At 53.9% G+C, this 23,170-nt stretch overlaps 3 protein-coding genes across 13 annotated transcripts in view; 1 reads left to right on the top strand and 2 right to left on the bottom strand.

Moving 5' to 3' along the window:
* The first annotated feature begins 86 nt into the window (after nucleotides 1-86).
* Nucleotides 87-22,988, top strand: Bop1 (BOP1 ribosomal biogenesis factor). Of its 3 annotated transcripts, none has more exons than XM_027404199.2 (16): nucleotides 89-244; nucleotides 1,945-2,112; nucleotides 9,265-9,345; nucleotides 19,948-20,102; nucleotides 20,177-20,294; nucleotides 20,368-20,469; nucleotides 20,545-20,757; nucleotides 20,834-20,995; nucleotides 21,070-21,150; nucleotides 21,223-21,292; nucleotides 21,382-21,514; nucleotides 21,606-21,786; nucleotides 21,858-22,146; nucleotides 22,238-22,322; nucleotides 22,398-22,505; nucleotides 22,578-22,988. In XM_027404199.2, exons 1-16 carry the CDS (start codon nucleotides 152-154, stop codon nucleotides 22,729-22,731), a joined length of 2,193 nt encoding a protein of 730 aa, XP_027260000.1. In that variant the 5' UTR covers nucleotides 89-151; the 3' UTR covers nucleotides 22,732-22,988. The 3 variants fall into 3 exon arrangements, with proteins under 3 accessions (XP_027260001.1, XP_027260000.1, XP_027259999.1); XM_027404198.2 differs by having other exon boundaries at nucleotides 1,945-2,118; XM_027404200.2 differs by lacking the exon at nucleotides 1,945-2,112 and having other exon boundaries at nucleotides 87-244.
* Scx (scleraxis bHLH transcription factor) lies at nucleotides 16,549-20,269 on the bottom strand. The gene is made up of 3 exons (XM_027404290.2): nucleotides 20,139-20,269; nucleotides 17,867-18,805; nucleotides 16,549-16,931 (listed from the first exon to the last, which is right to left on the bottom strand). Exons 2-3 carry the CDS (start codon nucleotides 18,443-18,445, stop codon nucleotides 16,893-16,895), a joined length of 618 nt encoding a protein of 205 aa, XP_027260091.1. The 5' UTR covers nucleotides 18,446-18,805; nucleotides 20,139-20,269; the 3' UTR covers nucleotides 16,549-16,892.
* Nucleotides 22,929-23,170, bottom strand: part of Mroh1 (maestro heat like repeat family member 1) — a 59,945-nt gene continuing 59,703 nt past the window's right edge. For all 9 annotated transcript variants that reach the window (XM_035440695.1, XM_035440690.1, XM_035440692.1 and 6 more), the window contains one exon: nucleotides 22,929-23,154. In XM_035440695.1, the coding sequence (XP_035296586.1) occupies nucleotides 23,069-23,154 (86 nt within the window). In that variant the 3' untranslated portion in view covers nucleotides 22,929-23,068. The remainder of the gene's footprint in view (nucleotides 23,155-23,170) is intronic.

Below are 23,170 nucleotides of genomic sequence, written 5' to 3'. Positions count from 1 at the left end.
TGGGCGGCCCACCGCTCTCTACGGCTGCGCAAGATGGCTTCACCCCGGCTGCTCACCAATCAGAGCCTGGTTGGGCGTGGCGTGTCTGAGGGCACACGAGGCGCGCTCGCTGCCGGAAGCGACAGTCTATCGGTAGCCGGCGCGGCGCAGCATGGCGGGGGCGTGGGGTAAGCCCCACATGTCACCAGAATCGCTGTCGGGGAAGCGGCGTTTGGAACCCGACCAGGAGCCGCAGCCACAAGAGGTAACCTCGAGGTGGTGGGTCGCATCCCTCTGTGAATCAGGTGTGCACGTGGCAAAGCCAGGGAGGCCGGACCCTGGTACTGTGTCTGGTGACTGGGGGGTCGCCTAGAGCCCGGAAGAACCTCGTCCTGTCCTGGGTGTTATTTTGGAACCCTCAGAAAAGCACTACCTGCGCCGAGGGCCGCTAGAACGTGGCTTGAACCTTGTTAAGGAAGGAAGAGACCTTTAAGAGTGCCTTTCACCACAGTCTCTGAACCTTCCATCTGTGTTTCCTGCCCTAGAAAAGATTTTAGTTGTGTTACCATGCCAGTATGTCAAGTGTGTTGTGAAATAAAAGAGGACATGAGAATATAGAAGCCTGAATGGGACCCAGGGCATCCAGTACTGGTTGTCAGGGAATCATTGCTTCTCCTTGTTGCTGGGCTACTTAGACTTGCTGGTGAGGCTCCAGCAATCTAGGTGGTAGAAGGCACGCACAACCATGTCTCTTACAGGTGACTCCACAATCATTGGCTGTTCTCTTGTTTTATTAAATGTACCTAAGCTGTTTCCTACATGCAGTTCTAGGTAGTTGGCCCTTTGTAGTCAGTTGTTTGTGTACTACTTTTACTTATTATTGTGATATGTGGCTGAGTTTTGGAGATGTCAGTAGTAGTAAGAGAATCACTTGAGCTGTGAATATTTGGTAATGAAAGACACTCAGCTAGGCAAGAATTATCCAGTGGTAGTGGCACACATCTTTAATCCCAGCACTGAGGAGACAGGGGCAGATGGATCTCTGTTAGTTTGAGGCCAGCCTGGTGTACATATCGAGTTCTAGGTTAGCCAGGGCTGCATGGTGAGACCTTGTATTAAAAAAAAAAACAAAACCATGAATCTGAAACCCAATTAAGACTTAACTTAGCCTATTGGAAAAACAGTGAAATTGAAATTTCTGCAATTACATGGTTCCTAAAGAGTGTTCAAGTTCTTGCTCAACTTTTGGAGGTCAATCATAGAGACTTGTTTACAATGCATGTGTGTCATCATATTGTGGTAAATATGAAATGGTCAGAATTGTTTGTGCTCTAAGAAAAGAGAGAGTGGGTGGGTTGTCTTAGTTACTGTTCTATTGCTGTGATGAAACACCATGGCCAAGGCAACTTAAAAAAAAAACAAAAAACACACCTCCTATTTTTTCTTAAATACTCCAACAACTGGGAACCAAACATGAGCATATGAGGGCCATCCTCATAGTTGGCTGTAGGTAAATTTCAATTGTTCCACTACTCTTTAACTCTCCAACTTGTCCATCAATGGTTGGTCTCCATCTTCAAGGGAAAGAAGCTTCTACTGCAATTGGTCAAAGCCTTCAGGAATTTCTGATCCTCCCAGGCTCACAGCCACATTCCTAGCTAGTGACCTTCCAGTTCTGGGACCCTTAGGTGCCAGGGTAAGGTGTAGAGTTTGTCAGTAGAGAAAAATTGGTTTTGGTGACACAGTGAGTGAGAGCTGAGCTCCGAAAAGCCAGTGTATTCTTGAAAAGTCCCTCTGTAGCAGGGCACTAGGGTTGGCATATCTGTTCTGAGGGCAGGTTCTATCATCAGGGGTAGGAGATAAGAAGGGCCCAGCTGGGGTGGATGTTTTGGTGTGGGTGGAGGCATGTGACCAGGGGCACAACTTTCCCAGGTGGCAGTTACTAAACACTGTAATTCCTTGCAGCCCCCTCTCCTCCAAGACACTGATTCCAGTCTCTCTGACAGCGAGGAGAGTGTGTTTTCAGGCCTTGAAGACTCTGGCAGTGATACTAGCGAGGACTACACTGAAGGAGTGGATGGAGCAGATTGTGATAAGGACAGCAATAGAACGGAGGAAACCTCTGAGGTGCAGGTACAGGTGGGTGAATGTGGAGCCCCCTTAGGCTCTCCTGTGCATGAGTGTGGCCAGAAAGAGGAAGTGCCTGATGCGCTATGGCTGCTATGAGAGCTGTACCACACTGTCCCCTCCGTGGTGTCTTCAGGAGCCTGGTCCTCTGTCTTCACACATTTGAACTCCAGGGCATTAGTTTGCAACTTCTGTCCCTTTTCTGAGAACTATGAAAGTCCACATGCCTGTGTCTTTGCCCCTCAGACAATTCTGAGGCCACCTCTATGGAATAGTAGGTTGACACAGTCTAGGTATGGACTAAGTTTTCTAGAGGCAGAGCCCAAGATGGGGATGTCACTGCTAGGTAGAATGTCCAGCAGTAAAAGCAGGAGCTGCTGGAGTCCAGCCCAGCCGCTCATGGGCCAGCTGCCCTTGACACCAGAGGCGGTAGGTTGCTGTGCTGATGGAGAAGATGGCACTCTTCTCTTTGCTTGATAAAAAGGAAAGAAAAGCTTAATTTGACTAAAATGCAGCAGTTCAAAGCATTCTGCAAACTAGTGGCCCTGGTATTCTGGAAATCACGACCTTGTTTAATCAAGTCTGCTGGTGGAAACCAATCCTGCTGGGGTCTCAGTATAGCTCTGGGCATGGCAGACATCAGCAGCTGGGAAGTGCCTTGGAAGTTATCTTGTCAGGCTTGGAGGCCAGATGTTAGCGCCATCTAGTGGCGGAGCTGTGGGTATCTGGGGCTGGGGAGGAGTTGTTCAGGAATTCTCCCAGCTAGCTTAGTCAGTTCGGCTCCCTTGAACAAACACCCCCTGAACCTACTCATCCCTGTCCCTCCGCTGCGTCCTTGCTCTTGTACGTGTCTTCTCTTACAGACTCTGAAGGAGGGAGCAGGGGCTCCTTACCTGTCCCAGAATTGTACACTAAGAGTCATTGCATGGAAGTCAGAGTGAGGCAAGGTACAGAAGGGTCATTGTTTTCCCTGCACTGTAGTGCCATCTTGTGGGGCAGAAGGATGTGTATCCTACAGGGTCTGGTACATTCTGTCCTAGGAAGTTGACACTCAAGAGTCTATCCTATATGTTGAGTCCTGGATATGGATCCTGGTGAGAACATGCAGATCAATGTCACTTATGTTACAGTTCTGAGATGCGCAGTCTGTGGGCAGAGTGTCATGGCTGTCAAACACTGTGTCCAGGACCATGAAGTCTCATTATAGGTTGCTTCCATGTAGTGGGTAAAGCAGACCAAGCCCTTTCAGGTTTAGGAAGGGCAGCCTTTTGTGGTGAGCTGAGAGGAGCATAAATATTTGAAGTTATGTTTTATTTGTTGTTGTTACATATGTGAGTACAGGTGTGCTTGTGTCTCAGCATGTGTGTAGAGGTCAGAGGACATCCTATGGGAGTTGGTTCTCTTCTTCCACTGTGGGTTTTGGAGATCACACTCAGGCCATCAGGTTTGCAGAGCAAGTATTTTACCTGTCTACAGTCACCATTGTCCAACATGAAGATTCTCTTCTCCCAATTCCCTCCCTGACAGGCACCTTGACCTTGTGTCAGCCCTGGTGGTTTCTGTCAGGCCTAATACTAGTGAGGGCCCTGGTCCCCTCACCTAGCCACACATGGAATGTCTGGTTAGGGCAGAGGGTGTGAGCAGCCAGGCCCCAGGGTTGGTGACCTTGGTAGAGTCAGCTGCTTGTGTAGGGTTGGGAAAGACCTTGGTGCCCTCTGGTCCTTTTGTCCTTTCTTTCTTTCTTTCTTTCTTTCTTTCTTTCTTTCTTTCTTTCTTTTTATTTATGGTTTTTCAGGACAGGGTTTCTCTGTGTTAAGAGTCCTGGCTGTCCTGGAACTTGCTTTGTAGACCATGCTGACCTTGAACTTGAGATCTGCCTGCCTCTGTCTCCTGAGTGCTGTGCCACCACTGCCTGGCTTTTTTTTTTTTTTTTTCCCCTCGAGACAGGGTTTGTCTGTGTCTTTGTAGGCTGTCCTGGAACTAGCTCTTGTAGACCAGGCTGGTCTAGAACTCACAGAGATCTGCTTGCCTCTGCCTCCCAAGTGCTGGGATTAAAGGCGTGCGCCACCAACGCCCAGCTCTGGCTTTGTTTTTTAATCTAATTTTATTTTATATGCATTGGTGTTTTGTCCAAATTCCTATTTTGTGAAGGTGTCAGATCCCTTGGAACTGTGGTTACAAACAATTGTGATTTGCTATGGGGCTGCTGGGAATTGAACCCAGGTCCTTTGGAAGAGCAGCCAATGCGCTTAACCTCTGAGCCATCTCTACAGCCCCCCTTTGTTCAGTGTGTGTGTGTGTGTGTGTGTGTGTGTGTGTGTGTGTGTGTGTGTGTCCGTCTGTCCGTCTGTCCGTCCGTCCGTCCGTCCGTCCGTCCGTCCGTCCGTCCATCTGTCTGTCTGCCCGTTCCCATCCACACATGGGTGTGCTTGCATGGATTTATGTGCACCATATGCATGCATATGCCCCTGGAGGTCAGAGGGCATTCAATCCCCTGGAACTGGAGTTAGCTAGCAGTTATGAACTAACCCATGTGGGTACTGGGAATTGAACTAGTGTACTGCTTGCTATAGGAGTAGATTCTCTTAAATGCTGAGCTGTCCCTTCAGCCCTTAAATCCCTCTCACCACTTTGTGAGAGAGGATCTTACTTTGTAGCTCTAACTGGCCTAGAGCTCATATTGATCTACCTACCTCTGTCTTCTGAGACCCTCACTTGATTGTTTTGAGGCAGAGGCTCTAGTTGAACCTGGGACTCATTGACAAGACTAGCTGGCTAACTAGCTCCAAGGTCTTCCTATCCTGCTTCTCTAGCCTTAGGATTACAGGTGTGTACTACCATGCTTAGTACCCCTTTCCCCCTCCGGGGTTTCTCTGGGTATCCTTGGCTGTCCTGGAACTCAGAGATCCTCCTGCCTATGCGTCTTCCTGAGCACTGGGATTAAAGGTGTGTGCTTTCATTCCCTAGTTTGTATTTGTTTTTGAGACAAGGTCTCAAGGATTCACTAAGTAGACCAAATGGGTGAACTCACAGAGATCCTCCTGGCTCATGCCTAGATTTTTATGTGGATGGTAGGAATCTGAATTCATGTTCTCATGCTTTCATAGTAAGTGTTTACTGACTGAACCATCTCCCTAGCCTCCCTCAGGCCTTTTCTGGGTTACTTTTCTTTTGGTGGGGAGGGGATAGGGTTCAATACAGGGCTTCTCTGTGTAGCCCCGAATGACCTGGAACTCCCTCTGTAGACCAGACTGGCCTTGAACTCACAGATCCAGATGTCACCACTACCCCTGGCTCAAGAACAGTTTTTTTATCCTATGTTATCTCTGGCCTTTCAGTCTCTGCTGGCACATCTTTAAAACTAGGTAGGTACCTTTTGCCAGTCTTTTCTCATTGGTGAGTCATACTTGCATAATTCCTTCTATCCTTTTCTGTGTTGACCAAGGACACAGAATGGGTAGTGGCCTGGTATCTTGTTACTGTCCACCATAGGGCCTTTGCTGGACAGTGGGTTCTTCAGTTTCCTTTATGCAGAGTTTTTGTGTTGCTAGTAGCATGCTGGACTTGATCTTTGTGTGTTGGGGATTTGGTGTGTGTGGTGTGTAAGGGAGTGGGAAAGGGGCAGGTAGTCTTGGGATGCCTTGCACTGGCCTCGGTGTATGGCGTGCTGGAATTGGCTCCTGTTTTCCGCACCACAGGAAAGGGATATGAAGTTGATTTGGCTGACCCTGGCTTGCTTCCTGGAAGAGGTGGCATAGCCTCTGTCCTATACCTGGTTGGTGATGGCAGTGGAGCGTGTCCAGGTTAGACAGGAAATTCTGTTTCTGGTACTAAAAGAAGATTGTTTAGGGCCAGCAAGATGACTCAGCCACCGAGCCTGATGACCAGAGTTTGATCCCCAAAACCCACATGATGGAGAACCAGTTCCTACAAGTTGTCATCTTATTTCTACATGTATGTTGTGGTTCACATGGTCATCACACGCACAATGAGTAAATAATGTAAAAAAAAAAAAAAAGCAGCTTGTTCATTTGGATGCCATTCTAGGCTCTCAAAACCCTTGTGCCTCTGTCTTTGGTCCTTGCAGTCATTCTCAGCCTAGACTAGGCAGAGGTAGACCTGTCCCTCAGAGGTCAAGGTCTGGAGGAAGCAAGAACTGCCTTTCCTGGGAACACCTGTTCCTTCACATTTGGCTCACTGGCTCCTTTTGGGGGCCTCTTTCGACCTATTGTTTCAGTACCTGGTGATCACCCCCTCCTTTGGCTCTCTCAACACCAATCCTGGTCACTAGCTGCCCTGACTCCTCCTGCTGGCTTCTGTGGGGGTGGCTTCCTGGCCAGCTCTCTACTCCTGTTCTGCCTCTGTTCAAGTTGTCCTTACTGTCCACACCCGCCCCACCCCTTTTGAGACAAGTTCTTACTGTGTAGCTCTGTCTATCCAGTAGTTACCGTGTAGCTCAAGCTGGCCTTGAACACTCAGAGCTCTGCCTTCCAAGTAGTGAGATAAAGGTGTGTGATACCTGGCCTGGCATCTTAACTCCTCCTTGATCTCTGGGCCTTTCTGTCACCCCACACACCCTGCTCTGTCACCAGCCACTTGGCCTCTTATTGGGTGGTGGCAATGCTGCTGTTTGAGGCTAACCCCAAACTGGTTAAGACTACTGGAGCCAGGCTTAGGCTATGAGTTTTTTTAGGGGTGTGTCCTTTTGCACAGTGGGTGTCAGCTGTAGACCTCACCACCTTCTCTTGGTGTTGGGAGAGTGAGGTGTGTAGACAGCCAGTCTGCAAAAGACCCCTGACCTAGGGGAAACTGGCAGCGGTAAGAGTGTCTTGTACCTTTATTCCATTGTCTGTGCTTTGGATGTTTTAGTGGTCATTTTAAATTTTTTTAAAAAAAGATTTGTTTTGGGGCCTTGCCTGAATATATGTGTGTGTGAGAATATCAGATCCCCTGGAACAGGAATTACAGATAGTTGTGAACTGCCATGTGGGTGCTGGGAATTGAACCCGGTCAGTCAGTGCTCTTTAACCTCTGAGCCATCTCTCCAGCCCCTAATTTTTATTTATTTATTTATTTATTTATTTATTTATTTTTGTTTTGTTTTTTGAGACAGGGTTTCTCAGTGGCTTTGGAGGCTGTCCTGGAACTAGCTCTTGTAGACCAGGCTGGTCTCAAACTCACAGATCCAACTGCTTCTGCCTTCCGAGTGCTGGCATTAAAGGCGTGTGCCACCACTGCCAGGCTCCAGCCCCTAATTTTTAAGTTGAAAACAGATGTACACCTATAAACCCAGTACTCAGGATGCTGGATCTGGAAGAGAGTTTGAACCAATCCTAGGCTGCAGAACAATACCTTGCCTCAAAAAGGGGGACAGATAATTTGAGAAAATGTGTTTTCTTATATCTGTTCCCAGAGTGAATGGCCACCCTCCTCCAGAGGCCAGGGAGGACACTTATGTCTCCCAGGGAGCTGGTTCCTGTGTTGTTGTTCTGGTTCAGTGCTGCCCTCTGGTGGACATAGCCTGCTCTGCAGCTATGGAGTCTGGACTAAAGCTGCTGTTCCTTAGAACTAACTCCAGGTACCTGGGAAGAGCATGTATGTGGAGGGAACTCCTGAGCCTCACCATTGTGATCCCAATCCTTGTCAGAGGCCTGAGTTTGGCTCCCCAGATATATTCTTTACTGTCCTGCACTGGAACAATAAGGACACAAACACAGTGCTGGCTGCCAAGTTTGTTTCTCGAAGGACTCTGATCATGGCCTGTGGGCACTGCTGTTGTGGTTCGTGTACAATACTTGGCAGAGAACATTTGGGAGGAGACTTGAAGTGTTGGGGGCCCTGCCTGAGGCCAGGGCTATAGGCACCTGCGTGGGGAACAGTGGCTGATTAGAAGCTTGGTGTTGTCATGCCGCTGCCCAGGGGCCTGCTTAGCTCAGGCAAAGACAGATGTGCCTGCCAGTTGTGTTGCTGGGGCCCTGAGTGTAGGAGCCCTATTCTGAGCTGGGCTTTGCAACCCATTTTTGGTGTACAGCAAGGAAGCGGGGGAGATATGGAAACTGAATCCTGCCTTGTTTTGAGCCTGGAGAAAAACTTAGTCTTCTGTATTGAAGGGAAAAACAGGCTGGAGGAAGAGTAGGCCTTTGGCTCTTGCCTGGGTAAAAGGGAGTGGGGCTTTGGGCGGGGGCGCCCACACACCGGGGTTCCTGCTCTAAGCACTTTACTGCCCTCGGGTGAGAGGTGAGCCTGTTTTCTCCATCAGCTCTGTTTCTGCCAATAAACCTGATCTGGTCTGAGCCATCCGCCTCCCCAGTCAAGGGAGAATCTGTTTTCCAGGTTGGAGTGTGCTTCCTCAGTGGCACCCACTCTGACCCAGGGGACAAGGTCAACCTACTGTTGCAACTGTGGTGGGTGTGGAGGGTCCTGGGGTCTGGGCCTCTGGGTATTTTGAAGGTTGGGTTATCTCTCTAGGTCCTTGGCCAGTGTGTCTGGCCTGAATGTGGTTCTCAGTGGTTCCAGGAGGCCCTTATGATAGAGGCCCCTTGGCTATGTCATCAGTCTGCACTGACATCACCCCAGTGGTGGCACTGCTCTCCTTAAGCTTCTCCTTGTGTTCCCCGCTCCTAGGTCTGAGCAGGTCTGAACATAGTCTCCTCTGCCAGATCTGGGCCCAGTAGGACCATTTGTGGGACCACTGGCCCTGGGCCAGTGCAGCTGGTTTTAACATTAGTGTGGTGGTTGGGTGAGTGGTAGCCTGCCCCATGGCTGGTTTGCCTCTTACTGCTCTTAGTAGCCTTTTCCTTTTGGTCTGGCACCTAGTGTTACCCACTGCCTGACTACTAGAGAGCAGAGGTTGGTTCAGCCCTGGAGGGAGCGTCCCTAGGTAGGTTCCGTGGTGCAGGGTACAGTGGTTGAGGCCCTGAAGTATGCTGAGATCTAAGATAGCTTCCATCCTGTGCCTTGGGCCAGGTTGGGGCTACTCAGATTTGGGGTGGCACAGTGGTTCATGTGGTGTTTGGGTCTAGGTTCCAGCATTGGGAAAGTGGCTCTCCCCAAGTAGTTTAACCAGGGGAATGGGTCTGCACTGTGGGCTAGGTCCTCTTGAGAGTCAGAGGCCTTCCAGGGACCCCCAAAGTAACTTTTTTTCCTTTCTCTCCACAGGCAGGCCCCTCTGGTCCAAGGACGGAGGAGGAGGGAGCTCTGACCAGAGATGAGTATGAGGAGGACAGTTCTGATGAGGAGGTAGGACTTAGCTGAATTTGATTTCCTGCTATTCGAGATGAGAGTCCTCCTGCTGGGGCTAAGCTAGTGCCTCCCTCAGGGAGCCCATCGGGGCTGCACCTCCAGCTTTTGCAGGGGGTGCTTGTTAGACCCAACTTCTTATGAGGCTGCTGCGCTGGCTCCTTCCAAGTAGGCGGCCTGGCTCAGGCCCTCCTCCAATCTGGAAGAACAATTTGGGGGGGCTGGGACAGATAACTGAAGTAGTATGCATGTGTCATTGTCAGGTTGGAGGGGAGAGGCTGCACATGGCTTGGCAGTATCTTGTCTGTCTTGTGGTCACAGGGGGTCAGGGTTGCTCCCTTCACTGTGGCATAGCCTGTGTTGGCACTCTGAGCTGAGGGTGGCAGGCATGGGTTGACATGAGTCGGTCTATACCTTGTCTGAGGGGTAACCACAGTAGTACCGATGGCTGGACTGGCATCTCCTGGTCTCTCCATTGACTTTGTTCCCTTTTTTGGTATCTCTCAGTGATGACTTCTGTGATACCTTCCTGACTTTCTATATAGGACAGGAAATTTACATCATGAGAGGAAAGTGTCATGCTAGGCTGGGGTCTCCTTGAATCCCCAGGGAGTGGAGACATTGAGAGGGTGTGGACTGTGTCCAAGATGCCAGCAGGGTCTGGAAGCTCTGAGAATTATGCACACAGAGGCAGTGGGTCTGGCAGCTTGTCCCTCCCTGGTGAGGCCTGGGCCCAGGGCTGAGCAGTGGCCACTGTATAGCTCAGAATGTGAGCCTGGGAGTCTCGTGTTGGCTTTAGTGTGGGGCCTACAGGGATGGGTCCTCTTCTTAGGAGCTCTTCCTGCCTGCCTGTCAGGGGCTGTCCCTGAGGCCTTGGGGAGACACGCGCCCCCTCTCTGGCTGGGCTTCCTCCCCACCTTCAAGCTCTCTTGGCAGTGTCTACAGGAGCCTTGGCCGACAGCCCGATCCAGTCTCTGCTGCGTGTTCAGAGAACAGAGACAAAACAAAATAAATTGGTTTCCTGGCCGGAGCAGCGGGCGCACCGGCAAGGGGGGCCCGCACAGCACGGCTCCCTGCCTGTCTCCCCTCCCCCCCCACAGGGGGCCTGGCTGTCGGCAGCTACATCCTGTCGGCTACTTTTTTATGCTTGGTATTTTGAGAAATCAATGATGATTGTATATGGAAGATAGGAGTTGGGAGAGGGGTTTCCAGAACTGATCAGTGCCTTGAAAGAGATCTGTCTGACCCTGCCTGCCCTCAGCAGGGTGTGCCTCAGTGGGCCTGTGCAGTGGCCCTTGGAGAAGGCTGGGCAACCTCATGCTGTGCTGTGATATGGTGTGAAGGCCGCTTCCTTTCTCCTGTGTTGTGTGTCACATGTCTGAGTGACAGTTCTACAGTAATACAGGTGCCCATCTGCTGAGATCGCCAGTATAGCTGACCAGCAGCTGGAAGGGACCACAGAGCTCTGCTTTGAGGATCCAGGCCAGGCTGGACATGGGCATCTTTCCCCAGAGTGCCTGGGGCTTGTTCCCTGTCAGAGGCTGCAATTGGTTTTCTTATTCTCAGAACAAGGTGACTACAGCTGAGAGGGAGTGAGGCATGGCCATCAGTGCCTGGCTAAGGGGTCAGGGTAGAAGAGGAGCTTAGCCTACCTCAGGCTGCCTCATGGAGAGGCCTGAGGGCAACAGACATCTCCAGTCATGCATCTGGGGTCCTTTATGGACTGAGGCCTGTGCTGTCTGTGGCTGTGCCCTGGTTGCCCCACACCTATAAAGATCAGAAAATTTTCTGGGATTCTGGTGGACTTTGGTAGGAACAACCCCAGGATTTTTGGCTGTCCTGAGCCACATAGTAGAATTATCTGTGTAGGCCATACCATAGCATCAGACCTGCTACAGGATTCTAGACAGGCGTACTGGGAAAGTGTTGATGTGGTTTGTCCTAGTGGTGGTGAACTCAGCAGGAGCCTAGAGAGACTACAGTCTTGTGGAATGGGAGTAGCCTGTTGCCATTTGAAGGTGGAAGTGTCCCATTGATAACCTTGTCCTTTTCTCTAGACCACTCCTTGGGAACATAGGAGCTTCTGAGCTCTGTTTTCATTTGCCAGTATTGTGTTTTAAGGATCCCCCAACATCACTGACTCTTAACCTGAGCAGCCTGGATCACTGTTTTCTGATTGTACTTTAGCACCTCCTTTTCGTCCCCTTGATTTACAGACATGGGCGCAGCTGAGTGGGGGTAAAGGCCCCTAGATGAGTTGCTAGGCATGGTGGGGATAGGGTAGGGTGGGGGGCGACTGAGAAGCAGCTGTGCTGTGGCTGCCCCACCCCCACATGGCCACTTCATCTCCTCCTTACAGCAGTGGGGCTTCATAGACATGATCTCATCCAGTAGTTGAGACCCCTGGGATGTGGACTGGGATGGAAGGGCGGGTGAGTGGCCAATGTTGCCCCTCCTCATTGTATCAAGCAACTAGGAGAAACCAAGGCCAGGCCTGATCAGGTAGAAAAGCCCTTGCATCTGCTCAGCAGGCCTACAGTCTTGTTCTTCAAGAAGTGTGGCCAGTATGAGGAGTTCAGGGGAGCCTGGAAAGTCTGGGAAGAGCTGGTCTTGCAAGTACCCTTCCAGCAATGGGTTTGGGGTCTTTGTTACAGTCTTAACACCCACACCCCGGCCTTGCCCGATCTATAACTCAGGATCCCACACGGACATGAGGGACATGGCCTGGGCTGTCTGCATCCAGAACCTGTGATCCCCTCTGCTCTCTCGCCAAATGCAGTTAATGGCTTCTCCCAGCTACTGAACCGGCAGCTGCCTCCAGTGTGCTGGCGGTCTCTGCTCCTCCGGGGCCACCCCCGCCTGCCGGCAGTGTCCTGGCTGCCTCCCTGTGTGCACTCTACTCTCCATGCTTGCTTGTGTTACTGCTGGCAGGGGAGCCTGTGGGCTCAGGTTTCCAGTGAGTGAGTGGCCCTCCCACCGGGGTCTGTACAGACTGCTCTGGCAGCCGTCCACCGGAGGCTAGCCTTATGCCTGCCTCCAAATGAGGCCTCTGGCTAGACTCAGACTAACCCTTCAGGCCCAGCCCTATCCCACTGGGGCTGCCCAACCTAGGGGCTCACCGGTGATTACTGGGCATGGTTAGGAATGTGTCTCTGTGACTACTGTATACTTGTTGCCCAGGTAAACCTCTAGTGCCATCTCTTGATCTTGGCCTGATGATTCTAAGAGCCACACTGCATCAGAGTGCCCAAGCCAGCAGGAGGTTCCTTGGGAGGAAGGCGGAAGAGGAGCATGTGGAAGAAGCACGGGTCTCTCATGGGGTTAGAGATGGTCCTGGCTGTGGCATGTAAAGGTAGACTCGTTAAGATCCGTATATTCTCGCTAGGGCTAGGGGACAACTGCAGAGAAGCAAGGGCATATTTTTGAAAGGCAAGGAGTGCTGGTTATATTGAGTTGTTGGAGGCACAAAACAGGTACCCTATGAGGAGGCTGGCTATGCAGGCCCAGGACTGCCTTGCTGGGACAGGAATCACACTCAGCAATCTTGTGTATGTGGGCAGTCCCTAGAGGTAGGGGAAGTTGTCCATACGGAGTGTTTGGAGATGTCTCGAGTTTGGAGGGCTAGTGAGGGGATAAGCATGTGTTGTGCTTTGGACCCGCCGCCCTACTTAAAGCATTAGCTTTAGCTGAGCTTGATTAGTGAGACTCAGCAAGACCTTTACCTCTAGAGATAAAAGCTCTGCTGAGCCTGTGCCCAACTCCAGTACCTGTGGGAACATCTGGGGTCTCCTGCTTCCAGAAGTGGGGAGAACATTTGATTCTGAGTAGCCCCAGCAGAGGGACAAGCAAGCTGTGCCTCGGGCAGCTATTTTCCTTCTCCCCAGTGTCGTGCACACATCCTAAAGACTCTGGGCCTCAAGGGATGGTCAGTATGGTGGAGGGCATGGTGGACCAGAAGCAGTCTGGTAAGGAAATGGTAGGTTTGGAGGTGGTGCCTGCCTGGCCAACCCCTGCTGGGTCTCATCTGGTTTGGCCTCAGAACAGGAAGACACTGTACTGTCTCCCTCTGTTCTGTTGAACAGGCCTCTAGTGTATGTTTCAGAGCCTGGCATCCCATCTGGAACCTTCTGTTGGGGTCAGTGTGGCATGTGAGGCCAGGCCAGCTGGCTAGTCCTGAGCACTTTGAGAGATAAGACACCCCATGAGGGGGAGGTGGCAGCACAGGAAGGCCATGAGCTCTGAGACAAGAGGGTGGTTGGTGCAGGGGGAGCTGAGCAACAGTGAACACTACCCGCATTGTAATCGGAGAGGGGCCGGGGAAGAGAGAGACTGAGCGAGGCGGCTGACCCCATGCTCCCGGGGGACAGGTGGGAGAGGCAGAACGAGGAGAGAGTGAAGGATTCCAGAGGTGGGCTGGCTTCCTCTCTTGCAGACAGACACGGGAGGGAGGTGGGCAGCGGGCCAGCCCCATACCTGCAGTTCCAATCTGCGGCCCTGACAGCTGCAGCCACTTTGGGGAGGGGGAGGGGGAGGGGCCCATCGAGCGGAAAAGTCCCAGCCGACACTGTGTCCGGTGCTGTTGGGGGGTTGGGGGAAGGAGATGGGATAGGATGGAGGGATGGATGTGGACCTAACCCACCTCATCTCACTGGCTTTTCTTAGGGGCTCGGTGCCCACCTCCCTGAAAGCATGACGCTTGGGTTTGTCTGTCCTCCACCAGCCTGGCCTGGGGTCTCAGTGCTGGGCCTGACCCAAAGGGGTCACATGTGTTTCCTGGCAGCCTGCAGGTGCTGAGCAGGGTGAGGGCGGCTGGCCTGGGGTGCAGGCAGGCCTGGTGATGAATCATGTGGTGCCGCCAGCAGCTCATTCCCCAGGCTGGGGACAGGGAGCTGACAGCTGAGGCTGAGCCGAATGTTTCCAGCCCAGCTCAGCTCGCAAGGGTGGCTGCTGGCCCATGGTGCAGGCCAGCCCCCCCCTCCCAGCTGCCTCTGTGGGGCACACACTAAGGGAGCCCTTGGTTTTTGTCTCACAGCTCCTCAGTGTGGTGGAGGGTGAAGTTGCCCACTGGGAAGGATGCCAGGGGCTGTGGTGGGTTGGGAGCACCTGCCACTCTTTGGCCATAAGCTGTTGTGGACTCACGTGGAGCCACAAGATGGGAATGGACCATGCCACCCCCGGTCTGGTTTGAATCTGGAGCAGTGGAGGGTGACGGAGTGTTCTTCCCGCCCCTCCCCTCCCCTCCTCCTGCTGGCTGTCGGACCAAGCGCTCAGCCACTGCTACCGGTGCAGCTCAGGGAGTGGCTGGGCCGCTTGCCCAGGCCTGAGGCTGGCCAAGCTGCAGCCGCTTTCAGAGTCAGGCCCTGCAGTGGAGGCCTTGGCCGGGCGCGTGCCGCACCCCAACTATCCTGGTCTCTAGAGAGCCTTCCGGCCCCACAGGCCATTCGCTTTCATCTGACCCCTCTTGACACCCAAGCCTCCAGCCCTTGTCTGGTTGACTCTGGCCTACCATTCAGTCTTGTTGAAGCTCAAGCTTGCCCTGCTTTCTCCTGCTTTGCCCTAATCCCTAAATTGACTCTTTCCTCTTCCACTGGCTTCTAGGTCGTGAGATGCCTATTGGAGCTAGCTGGGCATCATTTGGGCCTCTGTAGCCCCACAGTCCCCAACCATGCTTGCTACTCTATTGGCAGCCTCTACGAATGGACAAACTTCCTTACAGTATTCTCCAGTTTGCTCTTTGGGGACTTTCTCTTAGAGTCTCTTGTCTGCATGTTCCTTTGGTTTAGTCCTGACACTGGCCCAGCCACTCTGACCACAGAAGCAGGTACCACTCAATTATTGGTCCTCCCAGAGTTTACCTAAGTATTGAAATGTGAGGCCTATGGGTGGAGAGGCAGTAGAACCATGTCTAGCAGAGAGGAGGGCCAGCAGGGGTCCTTGGGTGGGGTTGGTGCCCATTTGCTGAATACACACATACCCTGCCAGGTTGGGACTCAACCCAGTGTTGTCACAGGGTCCTTGTAGCTTAGGAGTGAAGCTGGGCAGACAGAACCTTGCATGAGGAATATATGAGAAGGGAAGGTGGCTCCCCTCAGCCCCAGCTGCACTTCGAGGTTCTGGCTTCCTGGGCTGCAGAAGGTTCTGCGGTGATGAAGTGTGCCCTCTCTCCCTCCCTCTGAGCAGCTGTGGGCTCCTACAGGATTAAGGGGAGGAAATTTGGGGTTGGGTTTCTTTCTGAACAAAACCTGCCGCTGTGACTCTTTATCCTGTTATATTTCTATCAGATTGGACACAGCCCCCTACCCCTGCCTTAATGGCTCTGGCTTTGAGAATTTCCTCCAAAATTACACTGCTGTTTCCTGCACCGGCGTTCCCTGGAGCCCTTCAGTGCAGAGGAGGGGCCACATTGGCCCTGCCCTGTGAGGATGCCCACATAGGCCTCAACACCTGGTCTCCCCCCAGCCAGGGACCAGGAGGCCTGCCAGTGACAGCACCTGGTGCCCTCTGTCATTCCCCACCCACCACCCAGCCAGAAGTCAGGCTTGGCCTTTCTTCTCTGTTGTACCTCTCAACTAATTGTCACCTGCAGGGTTTTAATGACCGGCCAGCTGCACACAGCGCCTGGTGCAGGTCTAAATCAACCTCAGGGGCCAGAGGGATCTTTGGAAGAGTTGGGTAGGACAGAGTGTCGGATGGCTAGGAGTCTTTCCAGTGTGCAGCTGGAAGCAGAGCAGAAGCCCTGGCAGTCAGTGGACCCCAAGTCTCTCTGGGTTAGGTGGGTATCATTGGGGACATTTGGGTAGCTGCTACTCAGATGGTGTCCTCAGGCCTGTCTAGACCTGGTAGCCTGCTTGGCTGGACAGCACTGCTCACTTACTTCCTATACCCGCTTTTAATGGAGTGCTGCTGGGGAAGCCAAATGTGTGTGAGCATGAGGCCCATCTGGTCCTTCCTCGCTGTGCTCCTGGGAGGAGGCAAGGCTGTTGGCTGCCTCTCATCATGGGCGGTGGGCTTGCCCTCTCCTCTCCACCCTCTCCGCCCTGCCCTATCCCTTTTGCGCCCCCCCCCCCACACACACACCACAGACCCCTGTACAAGGCTCTTGATGGGTGATCTAAACCTGTCCTTGCTCTGCCTTACTCTGGGAAGGTGGGTTGAGAAAGCTAGGGTCAGAGAGTTCAGACACTTTCAAGAGGGTAGTCGGCCTCGGATTGGAAGATACTGTTTCATTTTTAATTATACAAAATTTTCAGACTTTATATTATCATATTAAAGACACAAGATGCCAACACTTGGCCCAGGTAGGGAGTCAGCATGGAAAGTTCCAGTGGGCCTGGGTAAGTGTTGGACTACTTAGAGTCAAGCCATAGCCCGCCTGTCCGTCTGTCTGTTCATAGGCCCTGCTCACAGCTGGGGCAGGTCTGGCCTGGTGAGCATGCTCTTGGGGACCTGTGCTCAGATCAGGTCCAAGGTGGGGCTCTCCGTGACTCTTCAGTGGATCCACCTTCACTAGTGGCATCACCTCTTGGCTGCTGTGGACCCTCCTCCTTCTAACTTCGAATCGCCGTCTTTCTGTCCCGGTCTTTGCTCTGTAGAGGGGATGGGGGTGTGTCAGGGTCTGGATGGAGACCTAGTATCACCCAGCACTGCCTGGACCTTCCTGGCTTCCTGTTGGGGCACTGTCTCAGGTGGCCAGTGCTAGGGCACCCCAGTCCACAGCTCATGCCCCCCCCCCAGTGTATTTTGGGGCGGGGAGTACACTGCTGCACAGCCGAAACTGTAAAATTAAATTTCCCAGATGTTCAGGCCCCAGGAGTTCGTGCGTGCTGTCTGGAGAGGAAATGGGGATTGGGGAAAGCCGTTGTATTTTTTCCTTGCTCACCCTGCTTTTCCGGTGCCACCAAGTGCGGCCAGAGCAGTAAATCATGGCTGGCCAGCATCTCTCAGTTCAGCTTTCAGAACTTTCTCCCCTAAACCGTCCCCTGCAGATCTTCATGGACTAGGGGAGGGGCAGCAGGTGCCCCATGCTTTGGGGTGGAAGTGGGCTGCAGAGGTGGAGGGGCAGTGGCACGTGGACCCCAGGGTGGGGTGGGGGTTCCCTCTCTAATTGCCTTCCTGCTGCACACTACTCCCCTTTGGATGGAGGCTTATGGATATGCTTCTTACTTCCTGAATTCAGCTCCTTTCAGTTCTCAACTTGCTGGAAAGTAACCCTGGAACAGTCCCTCAGCATTGCCAGGGCCCTAACCCTCCCTCCTTCCCTCCTTCCCTCCCTCCCTCCAGACCTTCTGGATGGCCCTTCTCAGTGCTACGTTTTGACCCTATATTTGCAGGTCCCCAAAACCACTGCTAATGGGAATCAGTGTCCCAAGGTGTGGCTCCTATGTGCCCTTCCCTCCTTTGGGCCCAGCTTTGGTGGCAGGTGTAGGCATTAGGGAATGTTGCCTCTGCCTGGCACCTCTGCCTGGCAGGTGTAGGCTGATGAGTAAATCAGGACCCCGTCTGTTCTCCCGACCCTGCTCACCAACTTTCTCTGGTTGCTGAGGCAGAAGGTGCAGATCTGTTTGGGCTGGGTGTTCTCGCCTCCGTCTCGGGCCAGAGGTGGTGGTTGTGGTGGCGGTGGTAGGGGACTGCCCGCACGACCGCTGTGGAAGAAAGGTCCCGAGTGGCATGGTTGCCCGTCGCCGCAGGCCTCACCCACCAGCAGCACGTTGCCCAGGTGAGAAATGTAGCTGGAAGCCAAGCGCAGCGTCTCGATCTTGGAGAGCTTGCGATCTGCTGGCTCAGTGGGGATGAGTGTGCGCAGCGCGGTGAAGGCCGTATTCACGCTGTTGGTGCGGTCCCGCTCACGCGCATTCGCTGTGTGTCTCTGCCGGGGCTCGCGGCCTGGCCGCCCCCCGGGTCCCGGCCCGCTCCCCGCGGCCCTCCGTCCTCCTGCCCGCCGCCGGGCTCCCTGGAGGCCGCAGCGGGCTGCATGCACACGGCAGGGTTTTTCGTCCGAGCCCGAGCTCTCGCTTCCGCGGTCCTCATCCTCCGACAGCGGGCTCACCTCAGGGTACAGGTAGCGGCCCGGCGGCGCTGAGCGCAGCATGGCGAAGGACATGGGCCGGGCAGGGGGCGCGGCGTCAGCTCCACGGTGCGCTGTTCATGCCGCCTCTTTAGGCCCCCACAGGCCGCCGGGCCAGGGGTCTCCGCTGCGCCCCGCGGTGGCGGCTGCCGGGCGACGCGGGCACATGTGTTCGGACTAGAGTGGGGCCGCCAGCAGAGCAGTGCCTTTATAGCAGTCGGCTCCTCCCCCGCGCCTGGCCGCCGCCTCCCTCCCTGGCCTGGAGGAGTTTATGCAGAGTCTGTGCACCTTTTCTCTTTTAATAGCTGTGCTTAGGGGGTCCTGAGCATCTTTCTAGTTGGGGAGTTTCTGGGGTGCTACTGATGCCCCAAGACCATGGTGCACATTCTACCCAGTCTGCAGGGAGGAAGAAGATAAATCAAGTCAAGAGGCTTTCTTCCTTGGCATGCCTAAGTTCACCCAGCTGCCCTGGCCCTGAGTGCTTCACCACACCCTGTCTGACTCTCCTTCCATGTGCACTTGGGTCTTTTGTTGTGCCAGGCTCTCTCTCTCTATGTGTGTGTGTGTGTGACTCCAGCAGTGGCAGTCGAGAGGTGTGTGGGGATGGAATGACCTGATTGTATGACCTGTGCTTTGTGCCAGAAACTTAGCCGTTTGACCCATCCTGCCTGGGAAACCCCACCCCCATCCCTGCTGTGCGCTCCATGGGGCTCCTCAATGCCAGTGCACACGTGGATAATAAGGTCTGCACTTCCTCATCCCTCCAATTTGGAAGTGGCCTCCTAGGTGGAGAGCACACAGCAAGAGTACAGGGCGTTTTGGGGGATGAACTTGTTGGAAAGGGCTGGTGGTATGGACAGGTGCAATGGGACAGGGCCCAAGGGGTCTTGCTAAGGGACTGTTGGCACTCAGCTGTGCTAGTTATGTCTGGGCCCCTCCTCCTTGTGGCTACTGTTGCAGGAAGTGGCCGCCTGGGCAGCAGTCCTCAGGCTGGGAGGAGTGAGGGTGGTGGCTGGCAGGGGCTGAAACCAGGAATGTGTGTCCAGGAATGTGGCTGCTCTGCCCACTAAAGTGGGAGGGGGAAGACCAGTAGTGCTAGAAGGGGGTCCTTGGTCACCTGCTGAGCAAAACGGAGGTTTGTCTCCCCATGGGTGGGGTGGGGTCTTCCCATGGTTCCTGCCTTGTAACTACCCACTTCTGCCTAAGGCTTCTGCCAGGGGAGGGAGCCCATAGGCGATGAGGTCATCCCTGTCTGTGGCTGCCCAGAGCCCTGGCCAAGGAATCCAGTAAGGGGGGAGGCTAGGGTTGGCATCACTTCAGTGGAAAATGTGAAGGTAAAACTCTGGCGCCTCAAAGGGCTTGGGGGGAGGGGGCATAGAACCCCTGCCATGCCACGTCAGACCTTGGGGCCAGGGATAGGGCAGATTTTGGGTCACCTGGCCTCTAGGCACTTGAGGCTCTCTAGGGTCTGTCCTTGGGTAGCTTGAAGAGGGTTAAGTGTGGTAGGGGCAGGTGCTGACGTGGTGGCTATGCTACAGGACATTCGGAACACTGTGGGCAATGTGCCTCTGGCATGGTACGATGACTTCCCACATGTGGGCTATGACCTGGATGGCAAACGTATCTACAAGCCCCTGCGGACACGAGATGAGCTGGACCAGTTTCTGGACAAAATGGATGACCCGGATTTCTGGTGAGTTGGGCCTCGGGGTCAGAACCTGTGTGGTACCTTAGGCCTGGAGTATGGTCTGACTGGCTTTCCCTCAGGCGCACTGTGCAGGATAAGATGACAGGGCGTGATCTGCGGCTGAGTGATGAACAGGTGGCCCTGGTACAGCGGCTTCAGAGAGGCCAGTTTGGAGATTTGGGCTTTAACCCATATGAGGTAGGTAACAACTGGCCGTAGGTTATGAAGTACATGCAGCTCCCCAGCCTAACATCTATGCTTGTCTCCCTAGCCAGCCGTGGATTTCTTCAGTGGTGACATCATGATCCACCCTGTGACCAACCGGCCAGCTGACAAGCGTAGTTTCATTCCATCCCTAATTGAAAAGGAGAAGGTGGGGACCCCCTTGTCTCCCTCTACCCCTCATGTAAGGTTCCCGTGCTGCCAGTTGACCTAGCTTTGTGTGCAGGTGTCTCGCATGGTGCACGCCATCAAGATGGGTTGGATCAAGCCTCGACGGCCCCAGGACCCCACCCCTAGCTTCTATGACCTGTGGGCCCAGGAGGATCCGAATGCCGTGCTGGGGCGCCACAAGATGCACGTGCCTGCACCCAAGCTGGCCTTGCCTGGCCACGCTGAGTCTTACAACCCACCTCCTGAGTACCTGCCCACCGAGGAGGAGGTAGGCCTGCACCGAGATGGGCATGGTCCCCAGCCATGTTTCCTGATCCTTTCTCACCTGTGTCCTGTCTCCCCAGCGCTTGGCATGGATGCAGCAGGAGCCTTGTGAGAGGAAGCTTAACTTCCTGCCACAAAAGTTTCCCAGCCTGAGGACAGTGCCTGCTTATGGCCGCTTCATCCAGGAGCGTTTTGAGCGCTGCCTTGACTTGTATCTGTGCCCACGGCAACGCAAGATGAGGGTATGTTAAGCAGCCCACTTGGGTCCTGGGGAAGTGTAGGATGGAGGTAGTGACTAAGTGTTCTCTCACCCCAGGTGAATGTGGACCCTGAAGACCTTATCCCCAAGCTTCCTCGGCCAAGAGACCTTCAGCCTTTCCCTGTGTGCCAGGCCCTTGTAAGTGGGCAATCAGGTGGGCAGATGCCCTCAGGGGTGTGCGTGTCTGTCTTCACTTTTCCTTCTCTGTAGGTCTACAGGGGCCACAGTGACCTTGTCCGCTGCCTCAGTGTCTCCCCAGGGGGCCAGTGGCTGGCTTCAGGTGGGCCTGAGGTGGGAGCTGCCCTGAGCTGGGAGGCAGGGATCTGGGTGAGAGGCTCAGATACTGAGAGCCTTCACTGCCACATCCAGGTTCGGACGATGGCTCATTGAGGCTCTGGGAAGTGGCCACTGCCCGCTGTATGAGGACTGTGCTTGTTGGGGGTGTGGTCCGGAGCATTGCCTGGAACCCCAATCCTGCCATATGCCTAATAGCTGCAGCCATGTGAGTCTAGGACACTGTGGGTGGAGTTGGGAAGGGGCACAGCCAAGTGGGGACTATGCTGAGGAGGGCTGTGTCTGTCCCTGGCTTGTAGGGACGATGCAGTGCTGCTTCTGAACCCCGCCCTGGGAGACCGGCTGCTGGTGGGCAGCACAGACCAGCTGCTGGATGCCTTCACTCCACCTGAAGAGCCAACATTGCAGCCAGCCCGCTGGCTAGAGGCCTCCGAGGAAGAACGCCAGGGGGGCTTGCGACTACGTATCTGCCACAGCAAGGTATGTGGTGGGAAGGGGAGGGGAACGTGCCAGACCTGGTCAGGTAATCAGCTGGCATTGCTCTTCTCTAGCCTGTGACACAGGTGACCTGGCATGGGCGAGGGGACTACCTGGCTGTGGTGCTGTCTAGCCCAGGACACACTCAGGTGCTGATCCACCAGCTGAGCAGGAGGCGCAGCCAGAGCCCATTCCGCCGCAGCCATGGACAGGTGCAGTGCGTGGCTTTCCACCCCACCCGGCCCTTCCTGCTTGTGGCCTCTCAGCGAAGTGTCCGCATTTACCACCTGCTGCGCCAAGAGCTTACCAAGAAGCTGATGCCCAACTGCAAGTGGGTATCTAGCCTAGCTGTACACCCAGCAGGTGAGGAGACCATGTACTCTCCAAGTCAGGGTCGGGAATGAAGGAACCCTCTAAGTCTTGTGAGAAATACTGTCACTGCCTCTGGCCCTAGGTGACAACATCATCTGTGGCAGCTATGACAGCAAACTGGTGTGGTTTGACCTGGATCTTTCCACCAAGCCATATAAAGTGCTAAGGTAAGGTGGGTAGGAGTGAAGTAGGGAGTAGGGACCCTTTAGCTGGAGCCCAACTGTCAATGCACTCTTCTGCAGGCATCACAAGAAAGCCTTACGGGCTGTGGCCTTCCACCCCCGATACCCACTCTTTGCATCTGGCTCAGATGACGGTAGTGTTATTGTCTGCCATGGCATGGTGTACAAGTGAGTGTTAACCCTTGCCCAGCCCTCCCCATGGGACCATCCCACTGGGCACTGAATCCCTCTCTTCCACAGTGACCTGCTGCAGAACCCACTGCTGGTACCCGTCAAGGTGCTTAAGGGGCACACACTGACCCGAGATCTGGGTGTTCTGGATGTGGCCTTCCACCCCACACAGCCATGGATCTTCTCCTCTGGGGCAGATGGTACCATCCGACTCTTCAGCTAGGCTGATGCACTATTGTGGGCGGCCTGGAACAGGGTGGGTGTGCCTATACAGACTCAATAGAATCCTTGATTCCCATTGTTCTGGCCTTCTTGATTGGGCCACCCACTCCCACCCTGGCACCCTGAGAACTGTTCACCCAAGACCAGGGGACCTCAGGATTCCCTTTTAGTTTAAGCCAGAAGGAAGAGTGGTATTGATATGCTTGTCACCTACTGAGGTGTAAGTGGCTTTATTGGGCAATAAATTGGGGCACCACAGTCTTGGCCCTGTATGTGATGGCAGCAGAGTCCTCTAGGCAGGACAAGCTGGTACATTGCTTGCAGGAGTACAGTCAGCCTCAGGCAAACTTCACCAGACGGCCCAGCGTCTCAGCCGCTTTCTCCCGCACCTCAGGCACTGGGTCTTTCAGGAGGAGCTGCAGGGCTGTGGGCAGAGAAAG

This window comes from Cricetulus griseus, chromosome 2 (assembly GCF_003668045.3).
Source record: "Cricetulus griseus strain 17A/GY chromosome 2, alternate assembly CriGri-PICRH-1.0, whole genome shotgun sequence".
Classification (NCBI taxonomy): domain Eukaryota; kingdom Metazoa; phylum Chordata; class Mammalia; order Rodentia; family Cricetidae; genus Cricetulus; species Cricetulus griseus.
This window is presented reverse-complemented; position numbering and strand designations above follow the sequence as displayed.

Excerpts from the sequence above, each read along its gene's own strand:
- Bop1 (XM_027404198.2), top strand. The coding sequence starts at position 152 with ATGGCGGGGGCGTGGGGTAAGCCCCACATGTCACCAGAATCGCTGTCG. Across the intron at positions 21,515-21,605 it reads TGCCTAATAGCTGCAGCCAT|GGACGATGCAGTGCTGCTTC; the intron begins GTGAGTCTAGGA and ends CCTGGCTTGTAG. Across the intron at positions 21,787-21,857 it reads TACGTATCTGCCACAGCAAG|CCTGTGACACAGGTGACCTG; the intron begins GTATGTGGTGGG and ends GCTCTTCTCTAG.
- Scx (XM_027404290.2), bottom strand. The coding sequence starts at position 18,445 with ATGTCCTTCGCCATGCTGCGCTCAGCGCCGCCGGGCCGCTACCTGTAC. Across the intron at positions 16,932-17,866 it reads TCAGCAACCAGAGAAAGTTG|AGCAAAGACCGGGACAGAAA; the intron begins GTGAGCAGGGTC and ends TCCCCTCTACAG.